General features: G+C 56.6%; 1 protein-coding gene across 1 annotated transcript in view; it reads left to right on the forward strand.

Moving 5' to 3' along the window:
• Positions 1-24,016, forward strand: part of Hmcn2 (hemicentin 2) — a 108,546-nt gene that overhangs the window by 7,296 nt on the left and 77,234 nt on the right. The window contains exons 4-17 of the mRNA XM_090329396.1: positions 5,171-5,241; positions 5,858-6,016; positions 6,770-6,892; positions 12,623-12,794; positions 13,077-13,183; positions 13,847-13,967; positions 15,364-15,627; positions 18,104-18,248; positions 18,567-18,688; positions 20,036-20,308; positions 21,547-21,688; positions 22,089-22,216; positions 22,585-22,698; positions 23,368-23,517. Coding sequence (XP_090185522.1) covers positions 5,171-5,241; positions 5,858-6,016; positions 6,770-6,892; positions 12,623-12,794; positions 13,077-13,183; positions 13,847-13,967; positions 15,364-15,627; positions 18,104-18,248; positions 18,567-18,688; positions 20,036-20,308; positions 21,547-21,688; positions 22,089-22,216; positions 22,585-22,698; positions 23,368-23,517 — 2,091 coding nt within the window. The remainder of the gene's footprint in view (positions 1-5,170; positions 5,242-5,857; positions 6,017-6,769; positions 6,893-12,622; positions 12,795-13,076; positions 13,184-13,846; positions 13,968-15,363; positions 15,628-18,103; positions 18,249-18,566; positions 18,689-20,035; positions 20,309-21,546; positions 21,689-22,088; positions 22,217-22,584; positions 22,699-23,367; positions 23,518-24,016) is intronic.

Below are 24,016 nucleotides of genomic sequence, written 5' to 3' on the forward strand. Positions count from 1 at the left end.
GCCCTCTTGTTGTATTTTTATTCGCTGGTGTGTGTGTGTGTGTGTGTGTGCGTTGGTATTCTGGCTTGATCTCAGGGATCACACTTACTTGGCTTATCCACTCAAGTCTGGCACTCTGTCACTTGAGCCACAGCTCCACTTCCAGCTCTTTGCTGGTTCATTGGAAATAAACATTGCAAACTTTTCTGTCCAGGCTGGCTTTGAACCTGGATCCTCAGCTCTCAGCCTTCTGGGTCGTTAGGATGACAGGTGCCAGCCACTGCAGCTCACTGCAGGGTTAATTTTGAGCCTCTCCTTCTCTGCCCACCTTAGGGGTCTTCTGTCTCTTTCTCCCAAGTGGGCGGGTCTGGGTGCCTTGGAGGTGACCTCGCCAGGGGCTTTGCAGCCCAATGTACTCCGTGCTGCCCAGGGAACATGGCGTCTGACTTCCCCAATGACCAGGCAAGGAGGTCTACATGGCGGACGTAGCCAGTGAACATGAGTCCAGCCAGCCACATTGGAGATGCAGTCGCTTGTGTGTGCGCATGTGTGGAGCTAGACCTGAGTTCACCAACTGTCTAGTCTCTGACCTGATGGGCACAAATGACCTCTGAGAACACCCGTGGCTACCCCACTCCCGAGAGAGTGCCAGACCTGGCCTCGGCCCCTGTGGGCCTCACACCCCAAGCCACAGCACCACTTCCGGCTTTTTCTGTGTATGTGGTACTGAGGAATCGAACCCGGGTCTTCGTGCATGCTAGGCAAGCACTCTACCAGTAGGCCAAACTCCCAGCCCCAGGCTAGTGGTTTTTGGGTTTTTCTTTTTTTGCTGATGCTGAGGCTTGAACTCAGGACCTGGATGCTGTCCCTTAGCTTTTGTACTCAAGGCTGTACTCTACCACTTGGCCACGGCTTCACTTCTACTTTTGCTGGTGGTTCACTGGAGAGAAGAGTCTCACGGGCTTTCCTGCCCAGCTGACTTCAGCTCTCTATCCTCGGGTCTCAGCCTCTTGAGTGGTTAGGATTCCAGGCGCAAGCCCCTGGGCCAGCCTCCAGCACGGTGTTAAAACTTTCCTTTGCTCTCCAGAGGCTCCCTTCTTCTTTCCCTTTTTATTTCCTTTAGTAAAGATTTATGAGACTTTCTGATAAGGTCCACCCATTTCTTTTAAAGATCATGTCTAAATATTTTGATGTTACTATTTTGACCAGAATGGCTTTTTTTTTTGTTGTTGTTATTGTTCCATTACATTTTTTATAAATGACGATTAGTAGGGTGTTGGAAAGCAATTCATTTTCATGTATTTTCTTTCCAACTTTTTGCTGAAGTTTTTTTTTTTAACAAATGTTTTAGTAACGTCTTCAGTTTTCTAGGCTGGCAGCTGTGGTCTGTCCGGCATTGTGACACCTCCCTTTGCTAATCAAAGGCTCACTTATCTAAAAGGCTGCATTGCTGAAAGGCTGCTTCATTCAGCAGCCAGGCTTCTAAAACAATGCCAAAGAATGGTGGGGCCACAGCCCGCCTCACTTTTTCCCTCCACCTTTTTCCCCCCCCTCAGTACAGATCTAGGGCTTGAACTCAGGGCCTAAGCATCATCTTGAGCTTTTCTGCTCACGACTGGCACTCTACCACCTTAGCCGCAGCTCTCCTTCCAGTTTTGGTCATTTTTTTTTTTTTAGAAGATAGAGTGCCGCAGACTTCCCTGCCTAGGCTGGTTTTGAACCATGATTCTCAAATCTGAATGTCTTGAGTGGTTCGGATTACAGGATTGAATGACTGCTGCCAGCTCCCTTTCTTCGTTTTGAATTCAGGGTCTCTGGCTCAGGGCTTGCTTGGCTGGTGCTCTACGACTTGAGTCATGCTTCCAGATCAGCTTTTTGCTAGTTATTATGGAGATGGAAACTCTTCTGTCAGGGCTGGCTTCATATTGTGATTGTCTAGATCTCAGCTTTCTGAGTAGCCAGGGCCCCAGGTATAGCCATCAACACCCAGCCTTGTCTTATTTCTGGTTTTATACCATTCATTCATCGTAGGATTTCTGTTTTGCTCTGCTTCCGTTTTTTGGTATTGGAGACAGAACTCAGGGCTTGCCAAACATAAGCTCAGCAATGGCCCTGCCATGTTGGTTTGAGATTTTTTTCTTTGTTGTTTCGAGTCATCAAATATAAAACGATGTTTTCACTTTTAACACTGAAAATAAAACAAAAATAACTACCCCCCCCAAAAAAACCCATCCCCCAACCCAAAACCAAAATAAGAGAAGGCAAAAAACCCCAGAGACAAATGAGGACTGATTTTTAGCAAGGGGCTCTCCTCACTTTGTTGAGATGTTTGTAATTTCTATACCCTGGATTTTTTTTTTTTTCCCCCAGTTGTGGGGCTTGAACTCTGGGCTTGGGCGCTGTCCCTGAGTTCTTCAGCTCAAGGCTAGCGCTCTACCATTTGAGCCACAGTGCCACTTCCAGTTTTCTGGTGATTAATTAGAGATGAGAGTCTCATGGATTTTTTGTGCCTGGGCCGGCTTTGAACCGTAATCCTCAGATCTCAGCTTCCTCCTGAGTAGCAAGGACAACAGCCACCAACACCTGGCCCCTGGAATCTTTAAGCTGTTTCTATACTCCTATATTTCTATATGTCTAGCTTGGCCACATCGATGTTTTTTATTTTGGGGGTTGTGGAACTCAGAGCTTTCCACTTGTTGAGCTTGCTCGGTGGCTATTTTAGATAGAGTCTCTCAGAGTTGTCCATCCGGGCTAGTTTTGAACCATGATCCTCCATATCTGACTCTCCTGAGTGGCTGGGATTGCAGGCATGAAGTAGCTTGGCTCAGCTTGCTGCTTTCTGATACAAAGGCTCCCTTTGGTCGCCTGCACTGGCCTGGAAGGGCCAGGGTTGCCCTCTCTGCCTTCAGAAGGCAGGAATTACAGTCGTGTACCAGTGTATGCATTCAGCCAGTTGCCCGTTGTTTGAAGGCGTCTTGCCTCTGGGTTCAGTATGCACGCTGGTCCATCCATAGCGCGTGGACCTCATGCCCCCGCTCCACGCCTCGCCCCCGTGTGCCTCATTGCCGCTCAGTCAGCCGTGGCTTTCTTTGGATTCTGTGTCAAGCTTGACATCAAAGTTGAGCTCTTTGAGTGAATAACCTACTTGCCTCAAAAATGACAAAAATCAGGGCAGGGGGAGGTGGCACGGTAGAACATGGAGCCCAAGAAAAATGGATATGGCCTGGGCGCTGTCCCTGAGCTCTTCAGCTCAAGGCGACCCCCTACCCTTGAGCCAAGCCCCACTTCCCCTTTTCTAGAGGTTAACTGGAGAGAAGTCTCAGGTCCTTTTGTGCCCGGACTGTCTTTGAACCTTGATCCTCAGATTTTAGCCACCTAAGTGGCTGGGATTACAGGTGTGAGCCACCGCACTCGGCCCAGTCTGTATTTTGTGCATGTATTCATTCTGAGAAATAGACATGCTTAATCTTTTTCTTTCGGAGGTATGAGGTGTTAAACTCAGAGCCCTGTACTGCAGGTGCCCTGACCTCTTGAGCCATGCCTCTAGCTCCTTTCACTTGTGTTCTTTTTTTGCGTAGGGTCTCCTGTGAATGTTTGGGCCAGCCTGGACAGTGAACCGCCTCTTCGTGTGTCCCACATAGTTAGGATTACAAGCATATGTCCTGCATCTAGCTTCTGACTGAGATGGGGTCTTGTGGTTAAGTCCGGGTGAAGTCTCCTCTCTACTGCTTCCCAGCTGTGGTTCTCTGGGCAGGGCACTGGGCGTGCGGGTCTCATCGAGCCTCGATTTTCCCATCAGTGAAATGGGGGCACCAAATCACAGACATCACACATGGCGGTGAGACATCTCTATGGGCAAATAAACGTGTGTAGAATGACTGGAGGAAGGCCAGCACGAGGGGAATCACCACCCAGGCAGTAGTGCTGCTAGCGTGGCTTGGTGGCTGTTGACTGGCTCCGCATCCAGGATTTGGGCCTAATTAATCTGGTGGATTTGGTCATTGGGCAGGGTGAGCAGTTGTCCACCCTCAACTCCCATCTTCCCTGGGACCCCAGAATGCACCTCGGTGTGGGTGAGCTCATGGCAGACATGGTTGGCTGAGCAAGAGGAAGTGGCGTCCTTGTGAGGAGAGGAGAGGCGAGACCGCGGCTCACGCCCTCCTGACCTTGGCTAAGACGAAAGTCAGATGTGGGCCCGGCTCTGATCAGCCTGGTCTCTGCTCTGCCCTCCATGGACGTGGTCTGTTAAGTGGCTTTTGGAGCAGGGAAATGGAGCTGGCATGGGAATTCTGCTCCGCCCCCTGGCATCGTGGGCTCTAATTACGGTGCCCCCCTTGTATGAAAGCGGCTGTAAAGTTAGAACTGAAATGGCAGCATAGGGGACGTGCCAGGCAGGCCACAGGCAGAGTGGGGGCAAGGTGGGGTCCTCCCCAGAGTGGGGGCCTTGCCTTGACCTGGGCTCATGACGTCAGAACCGGGCCGTGCCAGCTCTGCTGACAGAGCAGCGGGACATGCTCTGTTACGGTGGTAGAGGTGCTGGTGGCTGCTCACCGGCCGGGGACCTCGACCCCTTAGCTTCTGAGAGTCACCACGGCCGCCATGGAAACATCAAGAGGGCTGAGGCCCCACTCGAAAAGCCGGGGTGTTCAGTGCCCAGGCACAGCTGTGGCTGCCACTGTCACCCAGGGGCACGTCTAGATGGCCTCACTCCTGTCTACCAGCTGGCCTGGGTGCTTGCTCGTGTGTGTGTGTGTGTGTGTGTGTGTGTGTGTGTGTGTGTGTGTGTGCGTGTGTGCGCATGCGCGCATCCAGAACAGATCATTTCTTGGTTTTCCTGCTTTCCCTGTATTCCCAGAATTTCTTTCTCATGGCAGATGGGCGATGTTGGGGGACCAGTCGGGCTTTTTGGGAAGGGTGGGTTACAAGAGTTTGGGGGGAGATGGCAGGATTTGCCCTCAGTCCATGCTGTGTGCTTTCCTAGAGCTTGGGGGGGCTGTAGCCTACTGAGTACATTCTCTCTCTGTCTCTCTGTCCCTCTGTCTCTCTCTGTCTCTCTGTCTCTCTCACTCTCTCTCTGTCTGTCTCTGTCTCTCTGTCTCTGTCTCTCTGTCTCTGGCGCTCTCCCTCCCTCCCCCCCCCCCCCTCTCTCTCTCTCTCTCTCTCTCTCTCTCTCTCTCTCTCTCTCTCTCAGATATTGGTCCCGTGACGCTCACAGCAGACCCAGCAGTGTTTCAGAGAGAGCTGCGAGATCTCTACGTGCAGGTGGGTCCTGCCCCCCCCCCCCCCCCCCCGTGTCACCCTCCTCTTAGGTCTCGCCCCTCCCTGAGGCCAAGGTGGTGCCTTCCTCTCCGGGTCACGCCCCCTGGCGGGGGCATCAAGAACTTCCCCAGCCCTGGGCTTGGCCTGTTGCAGCTGCCTGTGACTGAGCGAGGGGTTGAAAGGACAGGTGAGGACCCCCACATGAGGTTATGTGTGGTGGCCGAGAAAGGGGGCAGGCGACCACACAGTTCAGAGCCCCCCCAAACCAGGCTGGAGCCTGGCTCACCGTGGTCCAGTGTGGAGACTGGTGGCCACCTGGAGATGGGGACCCCACACAGACACCGGGGGGATGAAGGGGGGGCAGGGAAGAGGCACTCTCAGAGGTCGCTGGTGCGAATCCTGACATGGGAGAACAAGCCTGAGCCAGGTGAGCGCCCCTGCTGTGCCCTCTGCCTTTAACCCTTCAGCCTCCAGTGGGCACCTGAGCATCACGCTCCCTCCCCTCCCCTCCGGTAGTCCACCAGGGGAGGGCGAGGCCAGGACATCAGAACTCTGGACAGTTGGCTCAGGGTACCAAGGCTGGCTTTGGCTGCTGTGAACACTCCATTTTTCCCTTCAGGGAGGGGGCGATTGCCCGGAAATGAGTGTGGGTGCCATCAAGGCTGCTGTGGAGGTGTCCAACCCCGGCTCTTTCATCTACGTGTTTTCGGATGCCCGTGCCAAGGACTACCACAAGAAGGACGAGCTGCTGCACCTTCTCCAGAGGAAACAGTCGCAGGTGCAGCCACATTGGGTCCCGAGGACACAGGGGCCTTCCTTCCAGCCAACAGTCCTGATCTCCACGGCGCCCTCGTGGCAGGCGTCAGACTTCACCCCACTGCCTGGCCCCAGCACCAAAGTCTGTGCAATCCGTCTTCAGTTGTCACCTCTGTCCCTGGCCTGGCGGCTGGCCTCCCCTGTTGGCTGTCTGGGGCATCTGCAGACACAGGGAGCTTGGACTGCGGAGGGGCGGGGCCTGGCCCTCCCAGGCTCTGGGATAGCCTGGACTCTTCCAGTTCTTCCACTTGCCGCCCCTAAGGGCCCTTCCTAAACAAGTCAACTTTTCTTTTTCCCCAGCATTGGGTCTTGAACTCAAGGCCTGGGCGCTGTCTTTTTTTTTTTTTTTTTTTCCTCAAGCTGGCACTCTACCATTTGAGCCACAGCTCTTCTTCCAGCTTCTTGCTGGCTAATTGGAGATAAGAGTCTGCTGGGCTGGCTCTGAAGCGCCATCCTCAGATCTCAGCCACCCGTGTAGCTAGGATGGCAGGTGTGAGCTCCAGTGCCCGGTCTGCCCTTTGGTTGTAGAGTTCACTCTGTTTATTGAGCACCTGCTATTCCCAGGGCCCTGTCACACAGGCTCTCGTGGTCTGACCCTCAGGACAGGGGCCTCTAGCCACTTCACACCTGGGGGAGACCAAGGTCCCTCCACCTCCTGGTCTGGGCAGGCACCCTGTCCTTTCTCTGGCAGTGAGCCAGGCTGTGTCCTCTTCAGGTGGTTTTCGTGTTGACCGGGGACTGTGGTGACCGCTCCCATCCTGGCTATATGGCGTATGAGGAAATTGCCTCTACCAGCTCCGGGCAGGTGTTTCAGCTGGACAAGCAGCAAGTGACAGAGGTGAGCCCCAGGGATGGGGCCTGTCTTGAGCCCGTCATCCCGGCCCCTGCTCTGATGCCCAGTGGCCCAGAGTCCCACCCTCAGTGCTGTGACAGCATCACAGCCCCTCACTCCTTCCCTCATCACCCAGGCACATGCTTTGGCTTTCCTCAAAAATGTGGGTACTAGAGCTGGGAGCGTGGCCTAGTTGGTAGAGTGTTTGCTTAGCATGCGTGAAGCCCTGAGTTCGATTCCTCAGTACCACACACACAGAACAAGCCAGGAGTGGCGCTGTGGCTCAAATGGAAGAGCACTGGCCTTGAAAAGGCCCAAGGATGGCGCGCAGGCCCTGAGTTCAAGGCCCAGGACTGGCAAAAAGAAAGGGGGAGGGAGGGAGAGAGCAAGGGAGGGAGGGAGAGAGCGAGGGAGGGAGCAGTCCGTGTTACAGTTCCTGGCTCTAGGAAATGTTTTGTATGTGAGGCCCCGGTGCCTGAGCTGGGCCAGGCAGGTGGAAGCAAGGGTGTGGGTTCACTTCTGATCATGACCAGAGTCGAGGGTGGGCGGAGGCTGGTGTGGGGAAGGGAGTGGGGAAATCAACAGACCCCGGCTGTACGGTGCCACTGGCTGGGAAGCCTCACTTGCCTCTGGCCTGACGTGACACTGGCTGGGTTCACTTTAGCATTCAGTACTTGGCCTCCTGCCTTGTTCCTGAAGTAGATGCTGGCCTAGGCCTCCAGGCTCCCTCCAGGCTCAGGGCCTGCCTTCCTTGCAGCCTTCCTCAGTCTCCCCAGGCCACACAGGGAAGCTTCCCACTGTACACCGGCAGCCATCTTTGGTAAAACCATTCTAGCTGTGGCAGAGCTCAGGGTCATGGCGCCAGGCTGGCAGTCAGCTTTCTTGAGCCTGTAGGAGCAAATCCAGCCTGTAGGTCCCTGCTTATCATCCTCTGTTCCTCCTTCCCCAGGCCCTTTGCATGTGCTGCCTGTTTCCCCAGCTCCTCCTCACCCCTCAGTCTTTACTGAAATCCACCCTCTCAGGGAGGCTTTCCTCTTTTTCTTGTCACCATCAAATGCTCTTTTGTACCCTCCCAGCTCCCTGGGCTGGGATACATAATTGTCATGTCATGCTTGTGTGCACATTTCCTCTTACCAGGCTGTGTGCAAGCTCCCTAGGGGCTGGCCGGGAAGTTCCCTGTTTGCCACTGAATCTCTCTAAGCCACGGGCATGTAGCAGGTGCTGAGGAAACAGCTGTGTGTGGGGTGGCGCAGACAGCATGGGTCCCTGGGGTCTGGGATCCTAGGAGAGGAAGGTGTGGGGACCCAGGCCAGCCCACGTCCTGTGTTGTATATTTATGAGCCGAAGGGATGGGTCTCTGGGGCCGTGTTTAGATTAGCGTGCCTTAACTCCCTGATGACAGATGGCGTTTATGCTTCTCGGCGACACCGCAGGCTGTGTTTGCTGGCACGTCAGCCCGCCTGGCACTGAGCCCCAAGCGAGAGCGGAGGCATGGCAGAGGGGAGGACAGCTCAGCCTCTGTTTCTGGGGGACCTGGCTGGGCTCAGGCTTGAGAGTCGGGCTCCTTGCAGCAGAACCTGAGACCGGAGGCAGCCGGGCAGCCTGGAGGCCCCAGGGAGGGCAGCTGGGCACACCCCACAGGTCCTGGCAGGCAGTGCATTTCGGGGTCCCGGGTGGCGGGGCCTGGCCACCACTGAGTGGGAGCTGGCTCCTTCCTTGCCTAACCATAGAACATTGCTTTGACGCCTTGGCCCCGGCCCCTTCCAGATGTTTCCAGACACTCTACAAGCCTGGGAAAGAGGGGGCAGCTGTGGTCATCCCCCAGTGCAGACAGCAGGGCCTTCCCTGGGAGAATCCCTCTCCAGAAGTTTCTAAAGCCCCCAAACTGTGCATGTAGAGCTGTGTCCTTCCCAAAGGACGCCTGCTGTGGCCGCCTGGGTATTCTAAGATGCCACTCACTCAGTCATCGCGGTGCATGCGCGTGTGCATGCATGTGTGTGTGTGTGTGCGCGTGCATGTGTGTGTGTTCAGTGTGTATGTGTGCAGTGCGCATGTCAAAAAAACAGCTCCCTCAGTCTGCGTACAGGCAGGGGACCAGGTTAGGGACAGGCAACATTTGCGTGAAACATTTGCCCCTCCCCAGGCTCTGCCCCATGCATGCCCACCTGGACAGGAAGCTGGGTGCCAGTGGCTCACGAAGCTGGAAGTGGAGCTGTGGCTTAAGTGGTAGAGCACTAGCCTTGAACAAAATCTAAGGGACAGTGCCCAGGCCCCGAGTTCTGGACCCAGAACTACCACCAAAAAAGAAAAAACACACACACACACACACAATGGAGGGGAGAGGAAGGGGAGGGAGAGCTGGGTTTATCCCTTCATCATGCGGTCTTCCCTAGGCCTGGGAAGACGCCCCCATCTTTTGTGGGGATAGAATGGGCTCTGGCTCCTGTCTATTCCCTAGGTGCCCCCCACCCCCTCACTGCACTGCATTCTGGGAGCCATCCAGTATAGCAGGTACAGATGAAACAGCCCAGACATTACTGTCAGTTCAGGGAGGGGCGGGGGCTGGCTGCTAGGATGGTGGGGGTGGGTGGGGATGGGGGTGCTTTAGCCAGGTGGTTCTGATTAGCAGGTCTGGAGGGGCCCAGGGCTGACCTCATCCTGGACCCTTCCCAGGGGCTGGCCGGTGGGGGTTTGCTTGAGGCTGGGGCTTCTGAGCAGGAAAGCAAAAAGGCAGTAAGCAGATGGCAGCTCTGTCACCTGCTTGTGGGGAGCCCTTGGGCCTGGGGCCGGGTGTGTGTGTGTGTGTGTGTGTGTGTGTGTGATCTCCCTTGTGCGCAGTTGTGCCCCCTGAGGTGGTGGCCAGGACACCCTGACTTCTGGGAAGCCGTGGTAGGAGTTGGCCGTGGGCGTGCCCTCCCAGCCGCCATGGTTCTGGGTGGAGTCCTGAGTCTGTCTGGGCTGCACAGAAGCCTCTAGAAGAGTGGGGGCTCTCTGGAAGGCTTCTCCGCAAGGGAGAGTTGGGGAGACCCTTCAGCTGATAAGGGGAACACCCCCACTCTTGGAGCCATTGCGCCATCTACCCAGGCTGAGCTCTGGGACCGGGGCCCTCAGTCTTCTGATCTGTAGCCGAGCCCCATTCGGCCCCCTGGCTTCTGCCTGCTCTCCTCAGCTGCCCTGGCCGTCCGTGTCCTGGGTGAGGTTCTGCGGATGATTTATCTGCCATGGAGAGCCCAGCAGCAGCCATCTGGCCGGGCTGTGGTGCCAGATTCCTCCATCCCGCCCCTTGTCCGCTGCAGGAGTGCGCGGCTGGCTCCAGCTCCCCGCCCGCCCGCTCACATCTGGCAGCCATTGTCTCTAAATAAACATTGTGTTTGCTTAATGAAGACTCTCTGCTCAGAGGGCTCCCCAATTCCGCACTGGAGCCCTGGCGCATCTGGGGGTCCAGGAGGCCTTGACCCCAAGTCTGGCCCTGCAGAGGAGGTCTGGCAGTGCTGAGGTCAAGCAGGTCTCAGGAGCCGACCCCCCGCGCCGTGGGGCTGTCGGATTCCCAGCCCTCGGCTGCCCGGCATCTTTCCTCCACAGCAGCCCTGAACAGCAACCACTGACACTGCAACACAGTAGCCAGGGACTCATGGGGAGATGGTGGAGATGGTCAGGGCGGGAGCTGCCACCGCCACTGCCTCCCTCCTGGTAGCTTTGATGCTTGTCATTCCTTCCTGACGCCAGATGAGGCTTCTCGGGAACAGACAGTGGTCCCAGAGTTGCTCGTTTGTTTTCTGGAATTTTCCCCTTGCTTCTCCAGCTGGTCTGTCTGTCTGTCTGTCTGTCCATCCCTCCAGCTAGGAATCCTTGGTACTGCCTCCTTCCCTCCCTGTGGTGTGGATGAAGTTTGTCCCCATCGTTGGCCAAGCCAGGTGGGGCCTTTTCAACAGACACATTACTAAGAAAGCCAGGCAAAAATAAATAAATAAGTAACAAAGAATGAAGTAGCTCCAAGTACTACAAAAAAAAGCAAGCGAGCTTTCAGAATACCGAATTCTTGTCCCGTGATAAATGAAATCTTGCCATATGTGTTCTAGCTCAGCGTGAGCAAAAACAAATTGGTTTCCTAGGTCTCAGGCGATGCTTCCAGCTGCTTCCTCTTCTTCTCGTCTGTAGAGGATTGCATGATAGGCAAAGGTCACATGGACAATTGTGCATTTTCAGACAGGATGGCTGAAACGTAGCACGCAAGGCACCACTGTCCAACCATATCCCAGGCAGGCATCACTAATCAATCCCGGGGGCTAACGTCAAACATTCCTTCCAGAAATAAACGGAACGGGTTTCTTTCTGATTTGCTGGTATCGACAGGCTGCTGTAGACTGCTGGGCTTGCTCAGGCCGCTGTCAAGGTTATGGAGACCTTGTCATTTTGAAATGACTCTCTCTCTCTCTCTCTCTCTCTCTCTCTCTCTCTCTCTCTCTCTCTCTCTCTCTCTCTCTCCCTCCTTCCCTTCTTCCCTTCCTCTCTCAATCTCTTTCCGTCTCCCAGTCTCTCTTTGAGACAGGTATTGCAGTGTTGCCCAGGCTGGCCTTAAATTTGTGATCCTCAAGTTCAAGGATAGTGCTCAGGCCCTGAGCTCAAACCGAGGACTGGCCAAAAAAAAAAAAAAAATGTATGATCCTCCTGTCTCAGTCTCTGGGGTACTGGGATGCAGGAGTGTGGCACCAGGCCTGGGTCCCCCCCCCCCACTCTCTTTCAGCATTAGGCATGTTCAGTGTGTGTTTCCCTTGTTCTTTCTGGTCTCAGGCGAGGAGAGCTGCCTGGAAGTTGTTTCTTCGGTGTATCCTCATGTATCTCTGAGGGGTTCTGGGCTTTAGGAAGGGTCATAATCCAGGATTACCTTATAAATTGCCTGTCCTAGACCTAAAGTGGCCAGGGAGCCCTAGTGGGGAGTGATCAGAAGCCAAACCATGGGTGTTAGTGGTGATTGTCGATATGCTTCTGTCTACTCATTACCAGTCCACCCATCACCTGTCTACCCATCCATCCATCCATTTCCATCAATCACCTGTTACCTATCCATCTGTCACCTATCCACCCATCTGTCTCTCCATAAAGGACCTATTAACTATCCATCCATGCCCTACCATCTATCTATCTATCTATCTATCTATCTATCTATCTATCTATCTATCTACCTACCTATCTGCCTGCCAATCCATTCAGCTGTCCTGCCATCCCTCCATCACCCATTTATCATCGATCACTCTGTCATCTATCTCTCTTGTAGTATCTAGAGCGATCACCCTGATATTTCCCATTTAGATTTCCTGTTGAGATTTTTGTTTTACTTGGTTTACGTTTGGTTACAACAGAAGATCTCTGTCTTTGCAGGCCTCCCTGGTCCTGCTTGGAGAGTCAGCACTCTGCTGGGAGCAGTCTGAGCTCCACACCCCAGGGGCTGTTACGGAGTGCATGGGCTGCGGAGGGGCAGGGAGGGGAGCTTCTAGGACTTGGGGCTCACCGCTGTGTGAGAGGCATCTGGAGGGCTTCCTGGTGGAGGTGCCCCAAGCTTTCACTTCTCCCCCAGGCCAAGTCTGCTGGGCCCTGCCATCCAGGCATCCCAGCTGGGTGCCCACAGGAGGTTTGTGTGTGATGCGGGCCCCTGGAGGAGGACAGCTTGTCTGAAGGGGCCCAGCTCCGGGCCTGAGCATCCGGGCTGACCTCAGCGTCTCACCCCCCTCCTCACAGGTGCTGAAGTGGGTGGAGTCGGCAATCCGGGCCTCCAAGGTGCACCTGCTGTCCACGGACCACGAGGAGGAGGGCGAGCACACGTGGCACATTCCCTTTGACCCCAGCCTGAAGGAGGTCACCATCTCCCTGAGTGGGCCAGGGCCCCAGATCGAAGTCAGGGACCCGCTGGGTAGGTGTTTCCTCATCCAGACCTGAGGCTGCACTGGAGAGCCCGGAAGACACCCAGAGCAGCAGGGCCTGCAGACCTGAGGCCCAGAAATAGGAAGCAGGGGTCCCCGGCTGGGTAGAGAGGCAGAGGCCCTGGGCACGAGGAAGGGGAAGGCCAGTGGCCGTTAAGCAGTGGGACCTGAATGCCACCCCTCTGTCAGCTCTGTGGGCTCCTGGAGACAGGCTGGGACCCCTGAAGCCCCGGGAGGGGGCTGGGGACTGAGCAGCACCCCGGGTTCCGCAGGGAGGATCCTGCAGAAGGACGAGGGCCTCAACGTGCTTCTCAACATTCCAGACTCGGCCCGGGTGGTGGCCTTTAAGCCTGAGCATCCGGGGCTCTGGTCCATCAAGGTGCTGACAAAGGGAGCTGGGAGCAGGGGGCATGGGTGGGATGTTACCATAGCAACCGGTCCAAACCAGAGGAGGCACATCTTGGTTGGGGCTAGATTAGGGAGCCTTGGAGATCCCGAGAAGGACTTGGAGAGAGGGGTTCAGGGTTCAGGGTGGACAGCCAAGCTAGCTTGTGCTCAGAACCCTGACCTGGGAAAAGTGTGTAAATGAAGCAAAGGCAACTTAGGAGGGATGGCTGCAAGGGAGGTGTGGCAGGGGCCTGCTGTCATCTGCACAGTGCTGGAAGGCAGGGGTGGACAGGCTGGGCCCCCCTAAGAGCAGCCTGGGATGCAGCTCCTGCCAAGCTCCTGCTGGGTTTCTGGCACCTTGGCTGGTGTTGTGGGTGGCATGGCTGAGCTGACCACCTGCCTTTCTATCTCTGAGCAGGGTTGAGCCACTGGGAAAAGTGAGACTTGCATGGGGACAGACAGGGCCCACTGTGTGTGGGGGAGAGCTGAGAGGCAGAGCAGCCTCCAGAGTGAGGGTGGGATGGCGGGCTGCCTGCCAGAAGCCGGGGAGCTGCCCACATGTCTGCAGAGACAGGAGCATGCCATTGCCAGCGTGGCCAGACCAGGTCGGGTCCTGGGGTCACACGCTGCGGTGACTGGGCTGCGGCTGTGCTAGGTCTATAGCAGTGGCCGCCATTCCGTGAGGATCACGGGCATCAGCGACATTGACTTCCGAGCTGGCTTCTCCACGCAGCCCTCGCTGGACCTCAGCCACACCATTGAGTGGCCCCTGCAGGGTAGGTGCCCTTGACCTTTTATGCCCTTGAGGTGGGGTCCAGGGTGGGGCAGAGGCACGGTTTCCAGCAGGCAGGGTCAGGCAGAGGCTGTCTGTGGCAGAATGTACCCTGTGGTGAGCACAGCAAGAGTATGTATGGTCCTAGGGTCAGTGGAAGAAGGTGGCTGAGATGAGTTCAGAAGAGAGACATGGAGGAGACCGGGCCAGGTCAGGTGACCCTAGACCACAGAAGAGTGTCAGGGGAGGGGTGCGCTCCAGCCCCTAGGGACTTCTCTCAGCTTCTAATGGTTCTCTGTGATATAGCGGTAGCATGGTCAGACTGCGAAAGAAGCTGTTAGTTCATCCTGTGTTGGCTTTGTGTGTATGTATGGGGGGAGGGATGTGGGAAAGTAAGGCCCTTCATCAAGGCTGGATAGAAAACAGCTGCTAGAGAGAGAAGCCTGAAAGCAGGTCTGTTCCCAGAGCCAGCACCCAGAGAGGGGACTAAAGGGAACCATGTGAACGGGACCTTCTCTAGCTTCTGCTTTCCATACAGATGCATAACACACGCACGTGCGTGCACGCGGACACACACGCATGCACATGCATGTGTACTGTATCATCAGTGGGGCTTGAACTCAAGGTCTGGGTGTTGTCATTTAGCTTTCCCACTCTATCACTAGAACCATATCTCCACTCCTAGTGTTTTGCTGCTTAATTGGAGATAAGGGTCTGTGGCCTGCTGGGCCACGGTTGCCTAGACCCCGGGGGTAGCTGCCACACGCTACGGGCTGATTGCTGCCATGTAGGAATGAGGCTCAGGACTAGTCTGCTGGGCTTCCCAAAGCAATCAGGAGAGGGGATTCTATTGAGAGAGAGGGGGGGGGAGAAAGAAAAAGCATTCAGTCACACTGGCCACAGCCACAGACTCCCGGTGGGTGGGGACTGAGGGAAAGATGGCGCAGCCTGATGGAGGATCGTGAAACAGCTAGGCAAAGGATGAGTGCTGAGTCCAGTTCTGCTTGTGTGCAAAATGTCACCTTTCCAGCAAGATAGAAAAGAGAAGGAAGCTGAGCTAAGCAAGGGGAGAGGCTAGGGTCATCACAGGCCCTGGCCAGGGTCAGGGTGTCCACTTATTCCAGGTCCTTCCTAGAGCTGGGGGTGTTACGAGGGCAGGGGAGGTGACTGGCCACCTTCCAGCTCTGCCCCAGGGCCCCCTTGCAGAAGGGGTACATCGGCGGAAGCAGGGGGTGGCTGGACAGTAGTGTTTCAGCACCATGGACAGCGGCAAGGACCCCCCCCCCTCCCCCCGCCTTCCTGCCGCAGAGTGAGGGCACTGGGTGGTGCAGAAGGTGGGGAGGGCAGGTCCTGGGACCCCAGCAGATGCCAGCTCCTGGTCCCTCATCCTCCCTCTGCAGGTGTGCCTATCTCCCTACTCATCAACTCCACGGGCCTGCAGGCGCCCGGCCACCTGGACTCTGTGGAGCTCTCCCACAGCTCAGGGCGGCCCCTCCTGACGCTGCCCACGCGGCTGCACTCCAATGAGTCCTCCCACCAGCTGTGGGGTGGGCCGCCCTTCCGTACCCCCCAGGAGCGCTTCTACCTCAAGGTGAAGGGCAAGGATCGCACGGGGAGCCCTGTCGTCCGAGTCTCTGGAGTTTCCTACAGTGGGACAGACCCCGGTGAGTGGGGCCGCTGTCCTCAGCTCCCTGGCCAGCGCAGGCCAGGACTTCTCCCTGGCGGCCTTCCCTGCTTAGGTCAGATGAGAAGATGTGTCTTCGTCAAGCTTCTAAGTGATTTAGATGCGGTCCTCAGTTCCAAGCCATTCTTTCCTTCCCTCCCTTTTACCATTCACTCTTCTGTCTGACCATCCATCTCTCTATGCATCTGTGTATCCGTCTGTCCATCCATCCACCCATCCACTTACTCATCCAGCTAATCAGCCTTCTATTTATGTTCACCCATGCACGCATGCATCCATCCACCCATGCATCTGTCTGTCCATCTATCCTTGCATCCATCTGCCCATGAATGTGTCCATCCATCCATTAGGCATCTATCCATCTGTTCACTCATCTATCTATCCATCCTTCCATCCAGCCATAACCCTGCCCACTTATTTATCTAGCCAATCAACAATCTATTCATCTGTTTTTCCATCCATCTGTCTGTCCATCTATACAATATTCCCCACCCCCACAATATTAGGACTTGAACTCGGGGTCTTTTTTTAAAACCTTTTAATTTTTTACATATGTTTTTATTGTAATTAATAGAAGGGTTACATTATATTCCCCAGATAGAAGCTGCATCACTTCACAAGAACTCAGGGTCTTTTGCAGTTGTTCAGCTTTTTCCCTCGTGGCTGGCGCGCTCCCACATCCACTGTGGTTTTTTGCTGGCTAGTAGGAGATAAGTCTCCTCGCCTTGAACACCTCCGTCCCCATTTTGAAGTGGATGGGCCCTTGCTGTGGTTCTTTCACCAGGAAGTGCTGGGGTGATGAGTAGACAGAGCCCTCTTGAGCCCCCCACCTCTCAGGCATGCCCTGAGGACTCTTAGTTTCACAGAGGCCACCTTAGGGCGTAGTTCTGGGGACACAGCTGTCCAGGCTGGACAGCTTCTGCGAGGAAGGAAGGCAGCATCTCATCTCACCATCTGGGTCACCTGTGTCATTTCCCGTGCACATGGCATTTGCTGGCTCTGGGGTGGTGTCCTGAGGCTCCCCCCCTCCAGGAAGCTCATGTTTTGCCTTCAGGAATTTCAGCAATGGGCGTAGCACCCCATTTTCCTTCCATCCTTTCACACACCCAGGAGTTTGAAGCACAGCTCTAGGCTTTGGTCTCCATCTCGAGTCTGCACTGGGGTTCACCTTAGAAGGCAGGCTCTCGGAGTAGGTCTAGGGTTCCCATGTCCCTCCTCCTACCCCCTCCCCCGCTTATGGAAGGGGGGCATCCAGCGTGTGCAAGAGTGCCGGCCAGCAGGGTGAGCACAGCTGAGGACACGGCTGGCTGGTCCAACAGCCTTCTCCCTGGGGACGTGGCGGGGAGCCAAGGCGTGATGTCACTCACCCTACCGCCCCAACCCATTACCTCAGGCTCAGAGCATCTCACTGGCTCCTGCTGCTTGCTGGGAGGGGAGGGGGCAGGGCTGGCCTGCGCCCAGAGCCATGGCTGACCTGGGAAATGGGAATTCTCAGACATCCCCAACAGAAGCAGTTCCAACAGCCAGGGAAAGAGAATGTCACCCCCACAACAAGGGTAGGCAGGCCGGGCCCCAAGGGACTTGTCACAAGCTGGGAGGCTTCGTTAAACTTGTGTTTTATCTCAAAAAAATGTGTGTGAACTTTTCGTTCACAGCCATCTTCCCACTGTTATTTTTTAATTTAAATGTGTGTGCCAGTACTAAGGCTTGAACTTGAGGCCTGGATGCTGTCCCTTAGCGTTTCTGCTCACGGCTGGAGTTCTACCACTTGAACCACACACAGCTTAACTGGAGATATGAGTCTCCCCAGGCTTTCCTGCTCAGGCTGGCTTTGAACCACCAGCTTCCGATCTTAGCCTCCTCAGGAGGATTACAAAGGCTTGGCAAAAGCCTTGTACTGTTGCTTGGGTTTTTTTTTTTTTTCCTCAAGGCATGAGCCATGCCTCCATTTTGGTCTTTTTGGTTGTTAATTGGAGATAAGACTCTCACAGACTTTCCTACCTGAGCTGGCTTTGAACTGTGATCTTCAGATCTCTGCCTTCTCAGTAGCTCACGGTGTGAGCCACCGTGCTTGGCATTATCCACCTATAAGGAAAGGCTTAACGGATCGTCCAGATGAAGGAGAGGCGAAATCACCCACACGCTTAGGTTCCCTCTCCTCAGGTTAACTGGGACTGGGGAGCACAGGTTTCTCCCTCCTGGCCTGCCTGGTGTTACACAGCCTTCCCCTAAGTCATGAGTGCCAGGCATAGCCCACCACATGCTTGCCACGTGGCCCTCGGGGCCGCCCTCATCCACTCCACTGAGGTGGGATGGGGGCTTAGAGAGGCCACACTGGGTGACCACTCAGTGTGGGGCGAGGCACCAACCCGCTGGCCTCCAGCCCCTGCCGTCCCTGTGGCCATCACCGGGTGGGAGGCTGGGCGGGGGCAGCTCTGAGCCCCCTCCTCCTGCAGGCACGCCCCTGGTGAGCATGCCCTCCCGGATCCACGGCTACCTGCGGCAGGCCCTGCTGGTGTCCTGTGCAGTGCACAGTGCCCTCCCCTTCCGGCTGCAGCTGTGGAGGGACGGCGCCAGGCTGGGCGAGGAGCGGCTGCTGCAGTGAGTGCCCCCAGGGTGGCCCTGGTCTCCTCAGGAAGCGGGGGGCGGAGGGAGGCCTAGGTCCTGGTCCTGGGTGTCCTCCTGAGGGCCAGGCGTGGGGACAGCGAGGGTCCTGAGCCTCCCCGGGGGCCCATCAACCCACAGGGGCCCCCACTCTAGGCTCAGAACAGAAAGCACCTCCAGCGCCTTCGTTTTGGGGTGCAGGAGGCTGGAGAGCCTCCTCAGCTCACCGAAAGTCTCTGCTCAGAACGGGCCTTGGAGTCTGGGGGCCCCTGGTGACCATCCAGCACCTGTGGCTGCTGCATCTGTTCTTTGCAGGGCCTCAGGAAACAGCAGCTGGGAGATCCCGGGGGCCTCCAAGGCGGAGGAGGGCCTGTATGAGTGCACGGCCGTCAGTGGGGCTGGGACAGGACGAGCCAGGGCCCAGGTGGTCATCACAGGTCTGTGTGCTCCACCCACCCACCTGACCCCCAGCTTCCTCCAGGCCCAGCCGGGGACTGGGCCTTGTCTAGAGTGAGGCAGCCCCTGGGGTCCTCTGCCTTCCAGCTCCACTTAGGGCTGTTTCACCCAGCAACAGGTCTAGGTGTGAGTGAGATGGAGGTCGGAAAGTCCAGTGTGGGGCCCCTGGCCCCTGCCCAGCCCTCAGGTGACCCCTGGCTGCCTGGTCCTTCATCTGTCTGGATTGCCCTTCTGGGCTCGAAACAGGGTCTCAAAAATGAAATCAGGCTCACGCCTGTCATCCTAGCTACTGAGGAGGCTGAGATCTGAGGATTGTGGTTCAAAGCCAGCCTGGGCACTAAAGTAATGAACCACCAGAAAATTAAAAAATGGCATTGTGGCTTTAGGAATTGCTCAAGGACAATGCCCAGGCCCAGAGTTCAAGTCCCATGGCCACAGACCAAAAAAAAAAAAAAAAAATGGAATCAACCTCAGTGGTTAAAATCACAAACCTCAGCTGCCTGGCAGAACGACCCTCCATTGGATTCTAAAAAGCTGCAGGCTTCTGGTAGGAAGAATGGAGACACAGAAACGAGCAAAAAGATCAAAGCCATCTGCAGTCCCTCTGGCCAAGTGTTCTGATGATTTGATGATTAACTTCTTTGCAGTGGAGTCACTGTGCACGCACGCACGCACGCATACACGCACACACACACACACACACACCAGTACTGGGGGCTTGAACTCACTTGAACTCACTTTCTCACTTGGCTTTTTGCTCAAGGCTAGTGCTCTACCACTGCTGGCAGTTTGCTGGTTTAGGTCAGAGTCTCATGGGCTTTTCTGCCCAGGCTGGCTTCAAACTGCAATCCTCGGCTCTCAGCCTCCTGCGTGGCTGGGGTCACAGGCGGGAGCCACACACAGCATCCTCCACGGCGCTGTCTGGACACTGCCATTGTTGCTGTGTGGCCTGCTGGGCCCGGATCAGCCCCTGGGGCCATGGTCACGATGTCTGCTCTTGTCCCTTCTTGTGGCCTTCTGCTGTAAGGACAGCTGTGGCCCTGGCTCCTCCGCTCCTAGGCTGAGCTCTCATTCCTGAGTTTGGCCGTAGAGCGTAGAGGAGTTTGGGGTACTGCTGGCTGTTCTGGAGCTTTCTGTCTTCCCTAGGGTGGGGTCATTGGCTCCCGAGGTGTGAAGAGCCCTGTAGGGCTGGCTGTGGTTTATGTGGGGTGTTGGGGGCAGGGTACCCCGGTCAGGGAGCAGAGCTGGAGTGAGTGCTCTGCTGGCTGTGTCGGGAACATGGAGGGGCAGCCCACCCCTCCCCAGGCCCTCACCCTCCTGTCCTGCAGACCCCCCACCGCAGCTACTCCCTGGAGCCAATGTGACCGTGTCCCCTGGGGAGACCGCCATCCTGGCCTGCCACGTCCTCAGCAAGGACCCCTACAACCTCACGTGGGTCCGGGACTGGCGGGTCCTGCTGGCCTCCGAAGGCCGGGTGTCCCAGCTGGCTGACCAGTCCCTGGAGGTCAGAGGCGTCATCCCCAGTGACCGCGGGCGGTACCAGTGTGTGGCCAGCAACACCAATGGGGCCTCAAGGGCATCTACCTGGCTCCTGGTACGAGGTGAGGCTCTTTCTTACCCTGCTGCCCCAGCCCATAGGGAGCCCAGGACCCCACCCCATGGTTCAGACCTCAGGGAAAGAGTCCTTCAGACAAGCCAGAGCTTAGTGGTTCTCGTTATTGAGAAGTTCATGCTAGTATCTAACCTAAATGTCTACTGCTACAGACCCAGCTGGTTTCCCTGTTTCTGGTTTTGTTTTCCCATGTCATTGAGCCCCTCCTTCTCTGATCCCCCTTGTACTCAACACATAGTATATACGTTCGTAAGGCAGGGATGGAATGCTGGAGCCATGGCATCGCTCAGAACTCATGTGTGTGGCACAGATGTAGAGGAAGCAGAGGAAAGTACTCCTGTTGGGGTTTCCGTCCCCCAGTTCTTGGATTGACCCTCTTTGCTTATGTGGGTGGCTCTTGGTTGATTAGGCAGGATGCAGAGGGTCTGCTTGGGCTCTGTGGGAGGAGATCCATTGGTGATGCCTAGCAGGGCACGGGAGCTCTATGGGAGGGAATCCATCAGCGATGCCTGCCAGGGCATGGGAGCACTGTGGGAGGAGATTCATTAGTGAGGCCTGCCAAGGCACGGGAGCTGGGTGGGAGGGAATCCATTAACCATGCCTGCCAGGGCCCGGGAGCTCTGTGGGAGAGGATCCATTAGTGATGCCTGCCAGGGCCCGCACTCTATAGCAGGGGGTCCATGAATGATGCTAGGATGCAGGAGGGGTGCATAATCCTCACCGGCAGGTCAGATGCTCGGAAGGAACCTGAGTTTAGGAACAATTTCAGGACCACCTTGGAGTCAACCCTGACACCTGAGGTCACTGGAGATGAGACAGTCCCCAGCCCTGAGCGCTGAGGTCCTGAAGTCTCCCCTGTGCCCAGTCTAGAGCAGGGCATCCCAGCTCCCAGGCTGGAGGGGCCAGTGTGCGTTTGTGTGCAGTACATGTGAGTGTGTACATGTATGGGTGTGTGTGTGGAGCGTGGATGTGTGTGGTGCGTACATAATGTGCAGGTGTGTGTATGGTGTGTACATGTGTGTAGGTGTGTGTGAGCATGAATGTGTGTGGTGTCTATGTGGGGGTGTATGTGTGCAGGTGGGAGTGTGTGTGGTGGGGGGGGACTGGGCATCAGCCTGGGGTCCCCCGTTTCTGGGGAAGCTCCTGTAGGGTCCCTGTCTTGAGGGGATCTCCTCATCTGAGGTCTCCCCTGACGGGCTCCTCTCCCCGTTACCCCTCGGGCTGCAGAGCCCCCCAGGGTCAGCATCAACACCACGTCGCAGGGCTTCTCTCAGGGTGTGGAGGTGAAGGTCAGCTGCTCCGCCTCCGGATACCCTGCCCCCCACATCTCCTGGAGCCGCGAGGGCCTCGCCCTGCGGGAACACAGCCGGTGAGGGTTAGCAGAGCCCCAGGCTGGCACAGAGGGGCTCCTGGAATCTCAGGGTGGGCTGTGGGCTGGGTCCCCTACCTGCACGGGGAGAGTCTTCTGCCCTGTCTGCCTCCTGGGGTTCAGGGAGGGGCGGGGGGGCCCCTGGCTGGGATGGAATCCGGGGGGAGTGGGGGCTAGAATCCTCAGGGTGGCTGAAGCTCAGGTTCTGGGGTGCAGCCTGTGTGGTTGGGCTATATGATCTCAGGCAAGTTGCGTTACGTCCCTGAACCTCTTGAATTCAAGAAGACAAAAGTGCTTGGTGTCGGGCCCAGAGCAAGCACGGGAGAACATAGTCGGAAGTGTTGGCGAGGGCTGGAGGCGCCCAGCCCGGGACCTCACGCGTTCTGTGGCCCAACTCCAGAGTCCGTGTGGACACCCAGGGGTCACTGCTCATTCGAGACTTAGCCCCGGAGGACGCTGGGAATTACAGCTGCAAGGCTACAAATGAAGTTGGCACAGACGAGGAGACGGTCACCCTCTACTATACCGGTACTGCCATGGGGCTTCGAGAGCAGCCTGCCTGCCTGCCTGCCTGCCTGCCTGCCTGCCTGTCTGCCTGTCTGCCTGTCTGTCTGTCTGTCTGTCTGTTTCTGTCTCCCTCTCTCTGTTTCCCCCTCTCTCTCTTCCCTCTCCCCACCTTCTATTAACATTAGGCCTGTGGTCTGCCAGGTCCTGGGGCCCAGGCGTGAGAAGCCGAGCAGGGAATGTGGTGGGGGGGAGTGAGGGGAGGACATGAGGGGCTCCCCAGTGAGCACTCCACTCTGGGCCACCCATGGGAGCAGCAGGACCAGAGGCGAGGCAAAGACCTTGGGAGGGCATGGTGGTGGGGTGTCAGACCCTGCATCCTCCCCACACAGACCCTCCATCCGCCTCTGCTGTGAGCGCTGTGGTCCTGGCTGCTGCGGGGGAAGAGGCTGTGCTGTCCTGTGTGGTGTCTGGCGTCCCCCCACCCCGGGTCATCTGGTATCGAGGTATGTAGGGTGGGGGTCCCCCCAGGACTGTGTGGCTCTGTATGGGGTTAGAGCAAGCCTGATCCTCGAGCTCTGCTTCTGCTCCTGGTGACAATGACCCAGGCCCACCACAGGGCCTCTTGGTGGGTCAGCCAGGGTCCCCCATCTCCCACCTGGCTGTACCTCACCTGTGGCCTCCGTCTGAGATCTGGTCAGCAGCTCCCCTCTGCCCAAAGGCAGGGAGTCCAACTCCTGGTTCCATCTTGGCCAAAGCTACTTTTTTGTTTGTTTGGCTGTGGGGCTTGAACTCAGGGCCTGGGCACTGTCCCTGAGCTCTTCAGCTCAAGGCTACCACCTATCCCTGGAGCCTCAGCACCACTTCCGGTTTTCTGGTGGTTAATTGGAGATAAGTCTCACATTCTTTAGTGCCGGGCTGGCTTTGAACCGCGATCCTCAGATCCCCGCCCCTGAGTAGCTAGGATGACAGGCCACTGTGCCCAGCGTCTTGACATTAGTGTTTCCAGGTCCATCTGTCCTCTCACTCTTCCGAGTGGAAGGGTAGATGAAGCTCGCTGGGTTGATCCACTTGTCCTTTGAGAGGCAGGCGGACTCCCTGGAGCTGCCCTGTGGTAATCCCGCTGTGTGGAAGCTCACGGGAGCCGGCCCTGTCCCCTGTCCCCTCGGCTGCAGGGGCTCTGGAGATGATCCTGGTCCCCGAGGGCTCCAGTGCGGGGACTCTGCGGATCCCAGCCACCCAGGAGCGGGACGCGGGTGTCTACACCTGCCGGGCCGTCAACGAGCTGGGTGACGCCTCTGCCCAGATCCAGCTGGAGGTTGGACGTGAGTACACAGCTGGCCCTTCCCTGCCCCACTGCCAAGGCTCCAGGGCACAGGGGGCACTAGGGGTGCAGAGGGCACAGTGGGTGCTTGCTTTATTTCTCCCTAGGCAGCCAACCATCCCCAGCTCGGTGCTGAGACAGTAAGCATGGACAGCCATGCGGCCTGGGCACATGTGGCAGGCGGTCTGTGGTCAGCACAGTGGTCAGGGCTACCATCTTGTCTTCTCCTGGTATCTGGTTTAGCTGTCAACCCCAGGGTCACTTGTATGGCTGTTGGCAATGAGCTTGTGGGTTTCTTCAGACTAACCCACAGCAAAAGAACAGACAGACAGATACACAGACATACAACCCAGCATTCCTCACAGCCAACCTTAGGCCAGGTCATCCGCAGGCACCAGCATGCAGGATGCTGGGCCTTCTTTTTGGTAGCCAGCACCTGGTCTGGACTGTGGTCTTCAGGGTGGTAAGTGCCAGGCCTGGGTTCCAGGCGCTGGGGCTTG

This window comes from Megascapheus bottae, chromosome 3 (assembly GCF_031878675.1).
Source record: "Megascapheus bottae isolate mThoBot1 chromosome 3, mThoBot2.hap1, whole genome shotgun sequence".
Lineage (NCBI taxonomy): Eukaryota > Metazoa > Chordata > Mammalia > Rodentia > Geomyidae > Megascapheus > Megascapheus bottae.